Source organism: Mus caroli, unplaced genomic scaffold (genome assembly GCF_978045245.1).
Source record: "Mus caroli unplaced genomic scaffold, Mus_caroli_1 scaffold_19, whole genome shotgun sequence".
Taxonomy (NCBI): Eukaryota; Metazoa; Chordata; class Mammalia; order Rodentia; family Muridae; genus Mus; species Mus caroli.
Window position 1 is genome coordinate 3,105,381 of NW_028227274.1, and position 15,555 is coordinate 3,120,935.

General features: G+C 38.5%; 1 protein-coding gene across 6 annotated transcripts in view; it reads right to left on the reverse strand.

Annotated features, from left to right (window-relative positions):
* Window positions 1-15,555, reverse strand: part of Arhgap12 (Rho GTPase activating protein 12) — a 113,456-nt gene that overhangs the window by 35,984 nt on the left and 61,917 nt on the right. For 3 of the 6 annotated variants that reach the window (XM_021150666.3, XM_021150665.3, XM_085833511.1), the window contains exons 4-5: window positions 4,721-4,981; window positions 681-821 (exon numbers count right to left, since the gene is read on the reverse strand). The exons of 1 other annotated variant lie outside the window; for it this stretch is intronic. In XM_021150666.3, coding sequence (XP_021006325.1) covers window positions 681-821; window positions 4,721-4,981 — 402 coding nt within the window. The remainder of the gene's footprint in view (window positions 1-680; window positions 822-4,720; window positions 4,982-15,555) is intronic. 2 more of the 6 variants (XM_085833512.1, XM_085833514.1) reach the window with 1 other exon arrangement.

The window sequence follows — 15,555 nt, forward strand, 5'->3', positions numbered from 1 at the left end:
ACCATTTAAAATGACTATTTATGTAGTGCTTAAAATTTTGATATTTATTAATCACAAAATATTAGATTCATGGTCTTTGTTTTACAAAAACTCAGTCATAACGGAAAAAAAATATAAGTGGTGTGAAGAAAGTCTGTGATAATAGCAGGTTGGAAAATCCATTGGGAAAAAAAAAAAACAACTTTCCCCAAGAGAAATAGCAACAAATATTTTTATTGAAGAACCTTAAGCAAATGACAACAGGTCTGCCCTCAAAGGTTCATCTGAATGGGTTATCAGTACCGGAAAACCACCATTGCTGTAGCCCATTTAAACTGTGAAGCAAGAATCAGGATGTAGCTTAGTAATTGAGTGCTTACCTATCATATGTGAATGCCGTGTCCTATCCCCAGCCACAACACACCAACAAAACCATGAATCAGTAGTACTCCTATGTACTCCATTGTAAAATTGCTATGAGGAATACTTCTCATGAGATTTTTTAGAAAAAGAGCTTTGCTGATCAGTGGAGACTAACCTCAAATTCAACATCCCACCTCTGCCTCCCAACTGCTGGGTTATACATATATACCTCCATGCCAGCTTAGGAGTTTATTTTACTATCAAACCTCAGTGCACAATGATCTCGTGAGGACTCTGCCAAGGTTCACTAATGAGAAAAAGAAGAAAAAGAGAAGTACCTTTTCCTGAGTATAGTCACTGGTATACAAGGTATGCCCACGTTCATCCAGCTCTTCTGACCAACCCCTGGGAGGAGAGCCACACTGACTATCTGACTGGCTGAAACAACTGCTGTGGTAGTTTTCTTCTGATGAAAGAGGCTATAAACAGTCAGAAACACAGATTTTTCTTCTTTGAATATAAATATGCAGTGAGTGAGAATCTAAAAAGACTGAATTTACTTGGCTATACATACTAGGAAAACTTGAATATATTAATAATATAGTATTTACTTTTCAAAATATATTTGTCTTCAGTATATTATAAGTTGTGAGGTACAACTAACATTGGCTATTTTATCATATTCATACAATCCTAGACAAAGAAATATTTATTTCCTGACAGGAAATAAAAATAATTACAGTTTAGATACAGAACAGCTGAAAGGCTTGGTTCTCAGCTCTTGGAGCTACTGAGAGGGCGCTAACCCTGAGGATGAGGTCAATCCATACCTGAGGTAAGGATGAGTAAGAGAGGACTGGCTTCAGCCAATGGGTAACAGGCAGCACGTATTTTAGGGTGTAGCCTGTCCCTGGCTCCTCGCTGTCTCTGATCCCTCACCTCTCTTTCCTAGCAGCTGTCTGGCGGTGAGCAGCTTTCTTGCACTATGTTCTCCTACTATGATGTTCTCCCTACGAACAGCCAGAGACAACAGACCCAACTGTCCAAAGACTAAAAATATGAGCATAAATGAACTCCTTTAACTTGGTTTTCTACAGTGGATGTCACAATAGAAAGGAGACTAACAAAGGCATCTTTACCATTCACATCCTAGTGAGATTACATATATAAATCATCTAAGCAACTAGCCAGAAAAGACAGTGTACTCTTTATAGGAGAAAATGACAGCTGAGCTTTCAGCATCAACAATGGAAGCTAAAAATCACAAGAATAAGTTAGCAAACCAAACTAACAAAAAGAACCAACTCAAAAGCCAACTTGGAACTACATTAAATCCTTAAGTAACTCAACAATGTGTGTGCTGAGCATGTGTAGGCGCATGTGTGTGCATACACACATACACCACATTTCCAGACCGAAGAAAAAAATTCTATCACTAAGAAAAGCTCACAAGGAAATTTAAAAGCATGTACTAAAACAGAAGAAATTTGAAGGGGAAAAAGTAAAATTAAGGATTAATGTTGAGTTGTAATACACAATAGAGAAGCTAAAAACAGAAACAAAATATACAATAATAAAAAAGCATTAAGGAGCCGGGCGTGGTGGCGCACGCCTTTAATCCCAGCACTCGGGAGGCAGAGGCAGGCGGATTTCTGAGTTCGAGGCCAGCCTGGTCTACGAAGTGAGTGCCAGGACAGTCAGGGCTACACAGAGAAACCCTGTCTCGAAAAACCAAAAAAAAAAAAAAAAAAAAGCATTAAGGGCCAGAGGAGACTGGTAAAGGTTAAACTGTGATAAAGCAGACATGGTGGAAGTCCAGCAGTGGGTAGCAGGTCTGCTACACTCAGACCAGATAACCCTTTGGTGTGAACAGTTGTCATATGCTGTGTCAAACAGAAGCAGCACCTCTGGCCTCTAACACAGCAGTACTCCCTCACTGTGATACTTAGTCTACTCCAAACACTGCCAAGATTCTGGAAAGCACTGTCACCAGATAAGAACCATTGTCCTAAGGCAATCATCAGGAAAGCTTCTAAAACAGCCTCTCAACCTGTGGCCCAAACCCTTTGAGGGTCAAACAACCCTTTCACAGGGTCACATGTCAGATATTTACATTACGATTCACAACATAGCAAAGTTACAGTTATGAAGCAGCAACAATAATAATTTTATGGTTGCAGGTCACCACAACATGAAGCACTTCATTAAAGAGTTGCAGCATTAGGCTGGTTGAGAACCACTGTTCTAAGGTTAGACAGAGAAGCATGGCCACTCTCTATCAAATTTTACAAAAATAACTATAGTGAATTATGTCTAAAAAGATACCCACCTACAAGAACTGGAAGAGCAAGTTAGCAGATAACAAACATCTCACTTAACCATGCAGAAGAGAGCTTAGTCTAAACTGGCAGGTAGGAAATGGTATTGGATACCAAGAGACTTACTGGAGCTGGCTCAGAAACAAGCATTAGACCTGGGAGCTGACATTCAGGGTATGAAAGATGAGAGGACTAACAGTACCAGAATCCTTTCTTCATGCCCATTCTTTAGGCACAGTTCCCAAGCAGAACTATGATGTTAATCCCCCCAAGAGGGCAATCAGGAAGAACCTCAGTTGCAAAGCAAACACAATTAAGATGGACTCAAAGACTAAGGCACCCGAGGCCTGAATGCTGACACCGATGCCTTAGAGGCCCTCATGCTGTAGGGAGAGGAGCTGAAAACCTCAGTCTGTGGAAAAATTCACTGGGTCCAACAGGGAAGACAAGCAACTGGTAGATGCCTGATTCAAGTGAAGTTTAAAACAACTTGTAACTGTGAGAGAAAATTATTTCCCTAGAATTTTACACTCAAGCATTTGATTAATTAAATACAAAGATGTATTCAGATTCACAAAGTCTCTCAGTTTTACCTCCCATGTGAATCCTTTCTTCACAACTGATAAAAGATGTGTCCAGAGACTTTGGAAATGTCTATTCTTACACATAAATTGGGATCCTGATAGACAAATCACTTTCATTTACAGAACTAAAAAGCTAAGAAATACATACAGAGTTCCTGGGCATATCTCATTTTTTCTACTGTTCTAACAGTAATTATAAAGATTTTACAATCAATACACAAGTTTGGTTTGTTTTTTTTTGTTGTTTTTTTTTTTTCCCCCAAATCTTTTTGGAGCTTTCCTAGCCTTTTTTTCTTTTTTCCTTTTTTTTTTTGTTTTTGTTTGTTTTTGATTTTTGGGTTTTTTTTCCAGCAGTTTTGCTTTGGTATTTTTGTTCTCAATTGTGAACATTATAAGTCACCATGAAAGAAAGCTATGAATAACCAACTGAAAAATAGGACGAGAAGGGGAATATTAGCTGCAAAGCTCTTAGATTCTGCTAAATGCAGGACAGGTGACCTAGCTGCTTCCTGTGAGAGTTGGTGGCCCAGCACAAAATAACAGGGCTTCACTGAATCCCACTAATCCAACCCACCTTTCACCTACATAGTTAAACTAAACAACAACAACTACAACAAAATGGTGCTTCCCTAAAATGTAACTAGTAGGTCTCTATAACAGCCTGCAGGAGGTACTGAAGAGAGAGGAAAGCAGCAGTAAGAAGAGTGTATAGCCGGGCATGGTGGTGAACACCTTTAATCCCAGCACTTGGGAGGCAGAGGCAGGCGGATTCCTGAGTTTGAGGCCAGCCTGGTCTACAGAGTGAGTTCCAGGACAGCCAGGGCTACACAGAGAAACCACAAGCAAGCAAGCAAACAAACAAACAAACACCAGTGTATAACAGTTCTAAGGGAGTTATCCTTACACTTGACTAACCCAACTACAGCAAAGGGATAATCATTACTTCTCTTAAGCAGAATTAAAGGACTGCCTTGTATCCTTACTGGCAGAAAAACATGAAGAAAGAGTTTGATGGCCACAGAAAACTGTTTTGATCAGTTAAGTAACTTTGTTTCTATGTATCTTGCTAGGTTTTAGCCATGGACCTCCTTTCCTTTTTATTGGTTTATGTAATAAGCATCCTTTTGGGGGTGAGGGAGCCACTGTGCCGGGACAGTCTAAAGGTGGCTATGTAACCAGGACTGGCTCTGACATTGTGATTTTTCAGCCTCATATCCCAAGTGCTATGAATTTCACATCTGCTGTGCTGGCTCCTTCTGATGCAATAAAGATAAGGTCCTGCATCGGGCAAAAGCCAGAGTATGTTCTTTAAAGACAGCATCTATACACTAGTTAAAGGTTTGAAGAAAGCTTGGGGAAATCTTAGAGGTTCAAATGTTCTACCATACTGACACCAAGAAACCAAGCTTTTTGTTTCATTTCTGAATAATGAAGAAAAAGTGGAAGCCTTACTGTTTGGCTCTGATATACTCATACCTCTTGCTCTCCTGGGCTCTGAAAATCTCGGCTTGTGCTCACATCTCGAGCCCATCGGGGTGGTTTCCAGGTTCGCTCCTGGGTTGTGCGGTTATAGTAGTAACAACGGCCTGAACTGTCTTTGTGAGTCTCCCATTCCCCATTAACTTGAATTGCTGGGCTCCCAGGAAGAGGAGGAAGAGCAGACTGTGATATTTTCAGTTCCTGTAGGTTAGCATAGACTGGAGAATCTGGCCTTCCTTGATTAGGGGGTGTGGTTGCCTGTGAAATAAAATTTAAATCTCATGTTTAAATGGCATTACATTTACAAATTGAAATGACATTAAAGAGACTTATAAATAACCATACTAATGTATTTTAAAACTTGGGGAAAATATCAAGAGCTGAGGGTGTATCTCTGTGGTATACCCCTTGCTCAGAATGCTCAAGATCTGATTGTTAGCACTACAAAATAAATGAGCAAATAAGTATTTTCAAATAACACGTAAAACTCACCAAGAAATTTTAAATGAAAAATAAAAATATATAAAACCATGGGCATAAATGGTATAGTTTAATATTCATCGCCAGATTGAAAATAAGTATCTCCAAACAGAATCTAAAATGAGCCTGTCAGATCTTCCCTATTCCAAAAGCAATAGTCAATTAACTGACAGCTGTAGGTTCTATTCAAGATCTGACACCAGAAGATTGTACAACACTGGGTAAGACCACGTCAACTATCCAAACATCAAGTATTTAACCCATAACTAGAGGACTGGACTAAGCCACTAAGGTTTCCTTTGGCTCTATAATTCTAAGATTTTAGTCAATTTTAGAAAAAGGTTTATTTATGTGTATGTATGTGTCTTGCTTCATGAGACTAGAAGGAAGTGTCGGATTCCTTGGAGCTGGTTGTGAGCTGCCCAATGTAGGTGGTGGGAAACAAACAATTCCTCTGGAAAACCATGTTTTTAAATACTGAGCCACCTCTTCAGACAATTTAAATAATACATTTCTATAGCCGTACCCCCCCGCCAGATACACGATAATCTAATCACTTTCAATTCAACAAATAATTTAAAAATGTAACTGGAAAAAGGAACACTTATTCATAGTAGGGAGACAAACAGATAACTAATTAAAAACAAATCTTAAAACCAAATGAGAATACTTAAAAAACAACCCTCTAAGGACTGGCTCAGTGGTATACTGTGTGCTTAGAATCCCAAACCACATACTTACTCCTCAGCACCACAGAAACTTAAACAGACATAAGCCCTGTTCCTAATTTCAAAATTTTATTACATGTAAATTCTCTACAAATTAATACACAATCTCAACATGTAGTATGGTTAGCACATTAGTACTTGTCAGACAACAAAATCTACTGAGTGAACAAAGAATGCAAACACAATGGCCAAATAAGCACAAAACTAAGGAATTGAAACTGGTTAGATGTGACAAAGAGCAATCATTTCTAGTTTGGGAAAAGGATGGTCAGCTGTACCCCTATCTACGAATGAAACATCTCCAAATGAATTGTGCATCATGTACAAACACAAATAAAAATCCTGTCTTCTAGGATTTCATAATATAGTAAAGAAAAGTGAAACTAACTGATCATTTGAATGAATAACAGACAATGTTGAGGTTACATGGGAAACAGACACTCACTGGAGCAAAAAGAAGCATCCTGAGCAAGAGTGAGGAGACATTTGGGATGAAAAAAAATAAATACAAGAGAGCTAGCTGGGAGGCAGAAACACATGTGAAGAAAGCAGCATGGCAGGAAGCCAGCCATGGTGACCCTACCTTGATCCCAGCACTCAGGAAGAAGAGGCATGGGTGTCTGTGTGAGTGTAGGGCCACTCAGTTCTACGTAATGAGTTCCAGGACAGTCAGAGCTGCAGAGTGAGACCTTGCCTCAAAAACGTGGGAGAGAAAACTACCAGCCTGGCACCAGCCACAGGCTTTGTGATCTCACAAAGTAGGTGAAGAAGTGCAAAGAGGAAAACCTGAGGTTTACACTCTTAGGAATACCTAATTAGTAAAAGAACAAGAACGACCTATGTGCCATGTTTAAAAGCACTGATGTTGCTAGTGGTGTAACTCAAAAGTGCTTGTCTAACATGCACAAGTCCATGAGTTCAACTCTCAGCACAGTCCCCTTGGAGAGAAAGAAAACTATCACAGATTTTGAATATTTTGAACTACTATAACATTAAGAGGGATACAACTATAGGATGTACTTCATGGGTGAAGTGCCTACTTAGCATATACAAAGACCTAGATTTGATTCAAGCACAGCAAAATCAAGTATGGTGGTATATGCTTATAATCTGGGAGGTAGAGAAAGGCAGGAGGATCAAGAGCTCAAGGTTCAAACTCAGCCTGGACCACCCTATCAAAGGAAGGGAGGAGGGTGAGAAACCGTGCATCCCTCTCCACCCCTCTCTGGAGATCTGTTGGCAGAGGGATGCCAATAGCACAGATGAGGAGAACTGTAATAAAAATGGTGGGAACGCACAAGTGAGGTGAGCTAGAGTCCAGATAGAACCAGGTTAAATAATCACAGAGATGTTACATTTGTGTGAAATAGTTTATTTCACAACTTTAAACTATAGATTAGTATCACAATAGAGAACTGCACAGCAAGAGGGAAAGGAAAAGCTCTTTGGATTCTATTGCTTGGTATCCTATAATGTCCAACTGGAAATGCTCAAACTAAATACATCAACTAGGAGCTGAGCAAAATCACAGCAAAAATTATAAAGGGAAAGATATTGGGTCAGTTAAGAGAACAAACATGAGAACCTGAGAAAAGTAAAAAGCCAGGAAAAGTGAGCACAGAATATTTGAGAGGTAGCACATGGTCTAAGGATAGTGACCTCTGTTACCATCCGTGTCAGTATAGACAAGACCAGGAAAACAGATCCAGTTAGGAAGGTAGAGTAAATGTCTTCTACAGCAAATGCTGTGCTGGAAAGCCAAAGAATAGGCTTTCCAAGGGGGAGCACAACGGTGCCAAATCCACAGACCTTATCATAAAGGGATGGAAGTCACCTGACTCAGCATTCAACCTTTTAAAAAGATTTAGTTACCAGTCTTCAGTATTTGGCCTGCCATTATCAAAGTGAGTGGACCTAAGCATGAGTACCTAAGTTCAGATCCCCAACCCCATACCACATCTGTAACCTTATCAGTGTAGATCTGGGGCTCACTGGCAGAAAGCTTAGCAGGCTTCCAGGCTCACTGAGAACCTGTCTCACAATAAGGCAAAGAAATGACTGAAAAACATATCCCAATGCCAACCTCTGGCCTTCACACGGACCCACACAGGCAAGTGCACATGCATATGACACACAGAGAAATGCATACATACCTCACAGTTTCTAGATGAAATATTAGTCCTGTTTAATCCACTCCATACTCATAGTCCACTTAAATCTTCATTTTTTGCTTTAAAAAAAGATGATTTATTCATTTATTGTGGGGTTGTCTATGTGAGCATATGTGCAAACCATGGGTGGAAGTGGGTGCATGCATCTGTACTTGTGTGTAGGACACAAAAGGCACTGGATGTGATCCTATTTTCACTCATCTATTCCTTTAAGGCACAGTCTCTTCCTGAACTTGGGGCTCAGTTTTCATTGGCTAGACTGGAAGCTCTCATGTTTCTGCCTACCTTAGAATAGGGTACAGAAATAGGATCAGACTTGGGTCTTCATGATTCCACAGCAAGCACTCTAACTGCAAGGCTCTCTCCAGCCCCTGGCTTGAGTGTTTGAATTGGTATTTCACTATGTATCCTACAGTTGTCTTTAACTGAACTATGTAGCTCAGTCTAGTTTTCAACCCCTGCCTCAGTTTCTCAGAGTACTGAAATAACAGGTGTGTGCCACCACACCAAGTCTTCAGTTTTCAGAAAGAGAGGGGGAGAATGAGAATTAAAAGAAAAAGGACAAATTTAGGTTTGATACTTGGAACCCATATACAGGTAAAAAGGAAGAACTGACTCCACAAAATTGTGCTGAACTTCAAAAGTGCACAGTGGCTCAGTGCACAGCTAGTAGATAGGCACACAAGTGAAATAATGATTTGGGGGGAGGGCGATACAAAACAGAGGTTCTCTGTGTGGTCCCGGCTGTCCTGGAACTTGCTCTATAGACCAGACTGGCCTTGAACTCAGGGATCTGCCTGCTTCTGCAGGGATTAAAGTTGTATCCCATCTCACCTGACTAAAATTATTATTTACTTTATATGTTAAAGTATTTTGTCTGTGTGTCTATGCCACATGTCTCAAAGGTCAGAAGAGCATCAGATTCCCCAGAACTGGAGCTGCGATAGAAATTGAATCTGGATCCTCTGAAAAAGTAGCCAGTGCTATAAATTGTTAAGCCATCTCTCTAGCCATTAACTTTTTAAAATTTTGTAAAAATACCTTTAAAAATACTTCCATAAATATTTTATAAGCTTTTGCAGAAAAACAAATCTTGTTATAGAAAAATCATTTCCTTACAAAGGTGTTCGTTGTACTATTACTTATCAGAGTCAAACTGAATACCTAAGAACAAAGGCATGGTTATTACTGTCTAACATTATATAAGCTTGAAAAACGCCATATGTAATTGATTTAAAACAGCACACACACACACATGAAAAAGAGAATCCCATCTAAAAAGTACACAGTGAATCCCATCTAAAAACTGGAAAGCCTGAAGAAAAACCAAAGGGTTCCAAGTTTTCTCTGAGTAAGAACAGGCAGAACCTCTCTACACTTCATCTCCTACGTTTATTACCATGAGGACATTACCCAGAGTTCACTTAGGGGCCAGAGGCTAGGGGCGACGAGCACCTGCACCATCACGGTTAACACAGGAAGAGTTTCCTGAGGGTGCCAGATGAATTATCTGTCTCAGTCACTTAGGGGTGTTAAAATTCTTGAGCAGGATCACAGAACTACAAGCAGTGGTGGGAAAAGTCAAGGATCTACATGTAAAATGCCCTGGTTAAGTTTTCACATACACTGTTGTACAGAAGACTGATAAACTCAATCAGTAACATCAGTCTCCTTAGTCTAAAAGCAAATACACACAATTCCTGAATCTATACTCCAGCTGACTCTTCCTACATAGGAATCTAAGCAAGAATTAACAAAGTGCTTAGAATATATGAATCAAAGTAAAATTCATTTTCTAACATTTGTAAGAAAAACCTTGTTTGTATATTGTCATCAACAAACAAAGGTGAATTTTTCACGCAAGGAAAAAAAAAATCAACCTTTAAAAAGAGAACAAAAATCCAAAGTTAGTTGTATAAGCTACGTCTGTCATTAATTAACAACTGAATTGGGACTAGTGCTGCTGCACATGACCCGATTTATATTTTTAAAAAGACTTGGCCTATTCCACTTTATCCTCAAAGGATCTCCAGGAAGGAACTCTGGAAACACATCTAAAGAGAGCTTTAAACTCAAACTGTGTCTCAAGTTTTATTTCAATATAGAAAGTAGTTTGTCTTTTTACCTTTGATGTTATCTTAAGAAATATACTACAATAAACTTCAGAGAATGGCAGAATCCAAGTCAGCTTAGGAAAAACACCTCATTTATTAAACAACATTCTGCGTATCTTGATTCTTAAAACAAGTACACTATTGAGCAGAATAAATCCCTACAGCCAATAATCATATTGATTTGGTTAATGACTAGGCTCCAAAACTGAATTTAAAGTATTTTAAACTCTAATTTATGCAACAAAAACGTGTGTGTGTGTGTGTGTGTGTATGTGTATGTGTGTGTGTGAGAGAGAGAGAGAGACAAAGACAGAGAGAGAGACAGAGAGAGAGCACGCAAGCATGCCAGGCAAGACACAGACCTATAATCCCAGCAGAGAGCAAGAGGAATTCCTCCAAACTCCAGGCCAGCCTCGTCCTTGTAGCTTCATAATAGCTAGGATTACATAGTGAGACCCTATCTCAAAAACAAAACAAAAAAATTAGGTATGTATATAATATGTTTATAATCTAGTTGCTTAAACAGAGGTCTCTTTGCTTTAATTGCTTATTATAACACTGGCCCAATTAACAGACAATAAAGAACAAACTCTACTAAGCAGCCAACAGTAAAAAACGTGGCTAAAATCTATCAACACTAACTCCAAAGCAAAGTGTTTCACTGAAGGCTAGAAAGGTTAGAAAAACAGTATAGAAGCCATTTAACAATTCTGAAACAAAATTATTCCTGCAAACACTATCTTAAAGCACAGCCTCACTGAGGCTCCAAGTTATGCATACCACACTGTTATTCTTGATATTTTACTTTTTAACATTTAAGCACCAATAAGAAACAGGTCCCAAGGAGAAATTCTGAAGCCCAACTAATGCTCATTTCTAGAAATTCTGCAACACACTAATGAAGTCACTTATGTACTATTAACTCGCAGAAACGGGTACAGATTAATAACACTGTCCATCCACATTCTACAAGAGAACCAAAGTCACAGAAGTTGCTGTTTGCAAGTCCTAGATGGTAGTGACCAAGATATCATTGCCACATTAGCTTTCAGTTATGAAGCTTATCCAGACAGATTAACTGAAAGGAATGAAAGAAAACTCTCCTTTCAGACCAAATCTTCTCAAAGCATCCTTTCATCCAGCTGTGCTGCTCTGTAGCTTTCTGTAAGGGTGCTTAATATACCATTTTCAGCCCAGATTTCCTTGTCTGCTTTTCCCTCCAGAACTTGATTATCTCTAAGGCAGTGTTTGCCTGGCTTATCCCTTCATCTTCTAAGCCTAGCATCACACAGATAAACACTCAGCAAGTTTCTATGCAAAAGATACTTCTACACAACCAAGGAAGCTGCAAACAGGAATGCTACAATGGAATCCGTCTAAAATCAATTCTGTCTTCCTATCTTTATAGTCTACATGGGAAATCTTACCTGATGCCATTGCTTCAGCAAGACAACATCTTTCCCTCTAACATCCCTCTCTTCCTGAGCTACAGTTACACATAAGTAGTCTAAAGGTATACTACAGCTAAGACTCCACAAATTCGCCCTCTTTCACTCCATTTGTTAGTTTAAATACAGTATACTCATCTATCTCAAGTAATTCTGTGACTCTAACAATTTTACTATTTTCCCATTAAAACATCACTTCAATTCTTTCCACCTCTAACCACAGTAAGTCCAAGCCCCACCTCTTGATGAAATGACTACAACTACCTACAGTGACGTCCACTGACCCATTTCTTTGTCTTGTCCAATCTTCTTAGTACCACTAGCTAATCTCTACAAATGCATTTCTTATTACTCATGTGCTTGACGCTAAGTCCGAATGAATCCCAGGACAGACAGAAGTTGAGGATCCTAAGCACTCCCATCCTTAGCTGCTCTGCTGTGTTCTCTGCTCTACACTTCTTGCTACTCAATCCTATTAGCAAGCCCATTTTACTTTTCTCCCACAACTTGAAATCTTTACCTCTGACATGTCTCATTCCCAGCAAAGGAAACATAAAACTAGGAAACCAGAGATGTGGCTCAATGCAGAATGCATGTCCCTCATTCCTTTCTGTTCACCTAACTGCATACGGCTGCAATGTACACTGCTACTCAGGGCTTTTTGTATTGGCTCCAGGGGCTTTGATTTCTGTAACAGCATAAAATCCCCGGGGTTGGATACAACCAAATAGAGTTGTCTCAATCTCTCTGAGCCACTCTCTAACTTCAGAAGCAAATTTACACAGATTTCTTGTGTGTCTGAAACAGTACAAATAGAAATATACCAAGGGCCAGGAATGTTATCTTAAAATTTTCAGTAGCCACATTAAAAAGGTAAAATAAAATTGCTCCTAATAATATGCTTATTTAACCTAATATATCCAAAATATTATCACTTCTTTACATACATATTCAATATAAAATATACTTCGTTTCTTTTAAACTTATGTTTTCAAAATTTATATTTTATAATATATTTCAATTTAGATCTAGGATTCATTATATTTATGTTTCATAAAACATAGCTGAAAATATGACATACTCAAATTAGCCAAAATCCTTAACTTTACAACAAGTGAACTTAAGTAAAATTTAAAATTTAAGCTGGAGGCTAGGAGATGGCTCACTGAGTAAAAGCTGGGTGGGCCTGACCACCTGAGTTCAGATCCATACTGAATGAGTTTGTCCTCTGACCCACACATGTGTGCTGTGATGTGTACACCCTCACACAACCATATATACACATAGACAAAACTAAGTAAGACTTCTGTGAATCTTATTTTCTCCTTTACTGTTTTCAAAAATCCATGGAGTATTTCAAAAAGTGGAAAAGCAAAGGAGATAACTATAAGAAACAAATATGTACTAATGAAATTTCATCATTGACAGGCTAAAAAATACCATACAGACATGCTTGTCTTTGTCTGGTCTGCAAAGCACACACAATTCTCCAACAGAACATTATGCAGCTATAGCAAGACAGCTGCTATTTTATGTTGATGAAGTAGCAGACAATGACCTGGTCCCCTGCCATTCATAACTACAAATCTCCCTCCCAAAGGACTTGAATGGTAACTCTACCATCAGCATTCAGAGAATAAGTAGAGATACTTTGTCCTAAAATTTCTGGAGATTAAAAGCTAATAATGGGGCTGGAGGATGGTTCAGTGGTTTAGAGCACTTACTTCTTTCCAGAGGATCTGAGACTGTTTCCCAGAACCCACATGGGGTGGCTCACAACTACCTGTAAACTCTGGCTCCAGGGGATCCAACACCCTCTTCTGCTCTCTCTGGGCACCATCACACATGCTGCATTAATACAGACACACATATACACAAGCACACACGTGAAACAAAAATAATAAAATTAAAAATTTTCAAAAGGTTAACATTATTACAAATTGGAAAACAAGGGCTCCGTGACGTACTTATTGAACATATACTACATGTATAAGTTTAGAAGTTAGGGGTTCTGGCAGATCCATAATATTTTAAATTCCTAAATTAATCTAGTTTTATATTATAAGTTTAAATGCAGACATGCCATAATTCTACTCTCTTTCTGAGTATCTCTTGTTTTATGAGAATATTCTGAAACAAAAACTATTCAATCATAGAGCTTAAGAGAAAATTTTATAAACTGTCACTTCAGGCTCAAATAAATGGATTTCTAGAATACCACACGTACCAATTCATTAACATGTTTGCTTAAGAACTTGATTTCACAGCTACTTAGATAATGTATTGATTACACAATGAATTAATAGTCTTAAGATTTCCTAAAGCTATGTTGAAAACCTTCAAAAACTAAGGACAAAATAGAGGCAGAAACTTGGTGTGTCATTCTGACTTACACACACACACACACACACACACACACACACTGCAACTTAAGCTGGTTTTTTCCTTTCTACAACTCTTCATATACTCCTACTCAAATGAAAAAGTGCAGGAAACACAAATATGCTCCACTCTATAGGGATTCAAGTCTGGTCCAAACTGCAACTTATTTTCCAAGACCTTTAGTAACTTTCTAGGGTTGTTTACAAGCTTCTGTTTTCATCAAAAAAACTGGCTCTCAAATCAGGTTTTTTGAGAAAGATTCCAAAAAATACAGAAGACATTCTTCTCTTAAGTCAAATTAGAGACTTTCCTGTTCCATGCCTGTCTATGTGCATACTAGGTATCTGAACACAGACACCACAAATGGCAAAACCTGCACAGAGATTTAAATTCAGCTAAGATGTAGTTACTTCTTGCCCATCATTGCCTTTGGAAATTCTACTGCTCTTTGAAATAAAGAATACTGAAAGGCATAAAAAACACCTGGTTCTTTGAAAAGGTTCTTCCTTTTCAAGGAAGAAGGCGCCACTCACTGGAAAGACCAAGTCTGCAACTCAGTTTCCAGTTTCCTCAGTCTCTCTCAATGACTGCACCAGGATGAAAATGATATGCACAGTGTAATACAGTATTCCATGAGAACATTCTGAACAAAAAAATATTCAATCATAGTGCTTAAGAAAAAGAATTTATAAACTGTCACTTCAAGCCCAAATAAATGGTTTTCTAGAATACCACACGAAGCAATTCATTAACAAGTTTGCTTAAGAACTCTATAGTGTTCCACGTGTGAGTGTCAATTACTGGGTAGACACAAGCATCTAACAATTACCATTTTGATTTTAAATTTACAACAACAAAAATTATAACAAGATCACATTCCTTCCCATTTGATTTTTTTAAACTGCTAGTAATTTATCACACCTTACTAAAAAGACTTCTCTTTACTCTTTCCTAACATTCTAGCCCTACGTGCACACATCTTGAGTGTTCATACTAGCCATGACACGAGCATCCAACAAGGTCTCTAAAAGCAAGCATTCAAAATAAATTATTTTATTTAAATGTTTATTTTGTGCCCATGTGCATGCTGGGGCCTGCAGAGGCCAAAAGAGGGTACTAGCTCCTCTGCAGCTGAAGTTATGAGTGGCTGTGAGCTGCCCCCTAAATCCTGAGTCTACAGTACAGCACCTACGTGGATGCTGGAATCACACTGCAGTTTTTTTGCAAAAGGAACACTAACTTGTAATGACTGAGCCATTCCTCAGTACCATTAGCACTCAAAATAAGTGAAGGAAAATCTGCCATGCTTAAAGAAGATATCTAAACAAAAATAATTAACAAAACTTAAAGACACAGTTACATGACTAAAATAAAATGATACATTGGCTGCCTAGAACATTCCCTTCTTCTTTAAATCGTGCAATATAAATACAGAGGGCAAAATTGTTAGACAATACACAGAACTAAAGGGAAGTAATGCAGAAAGCAAGTGTAACTTCTGTTGAGATC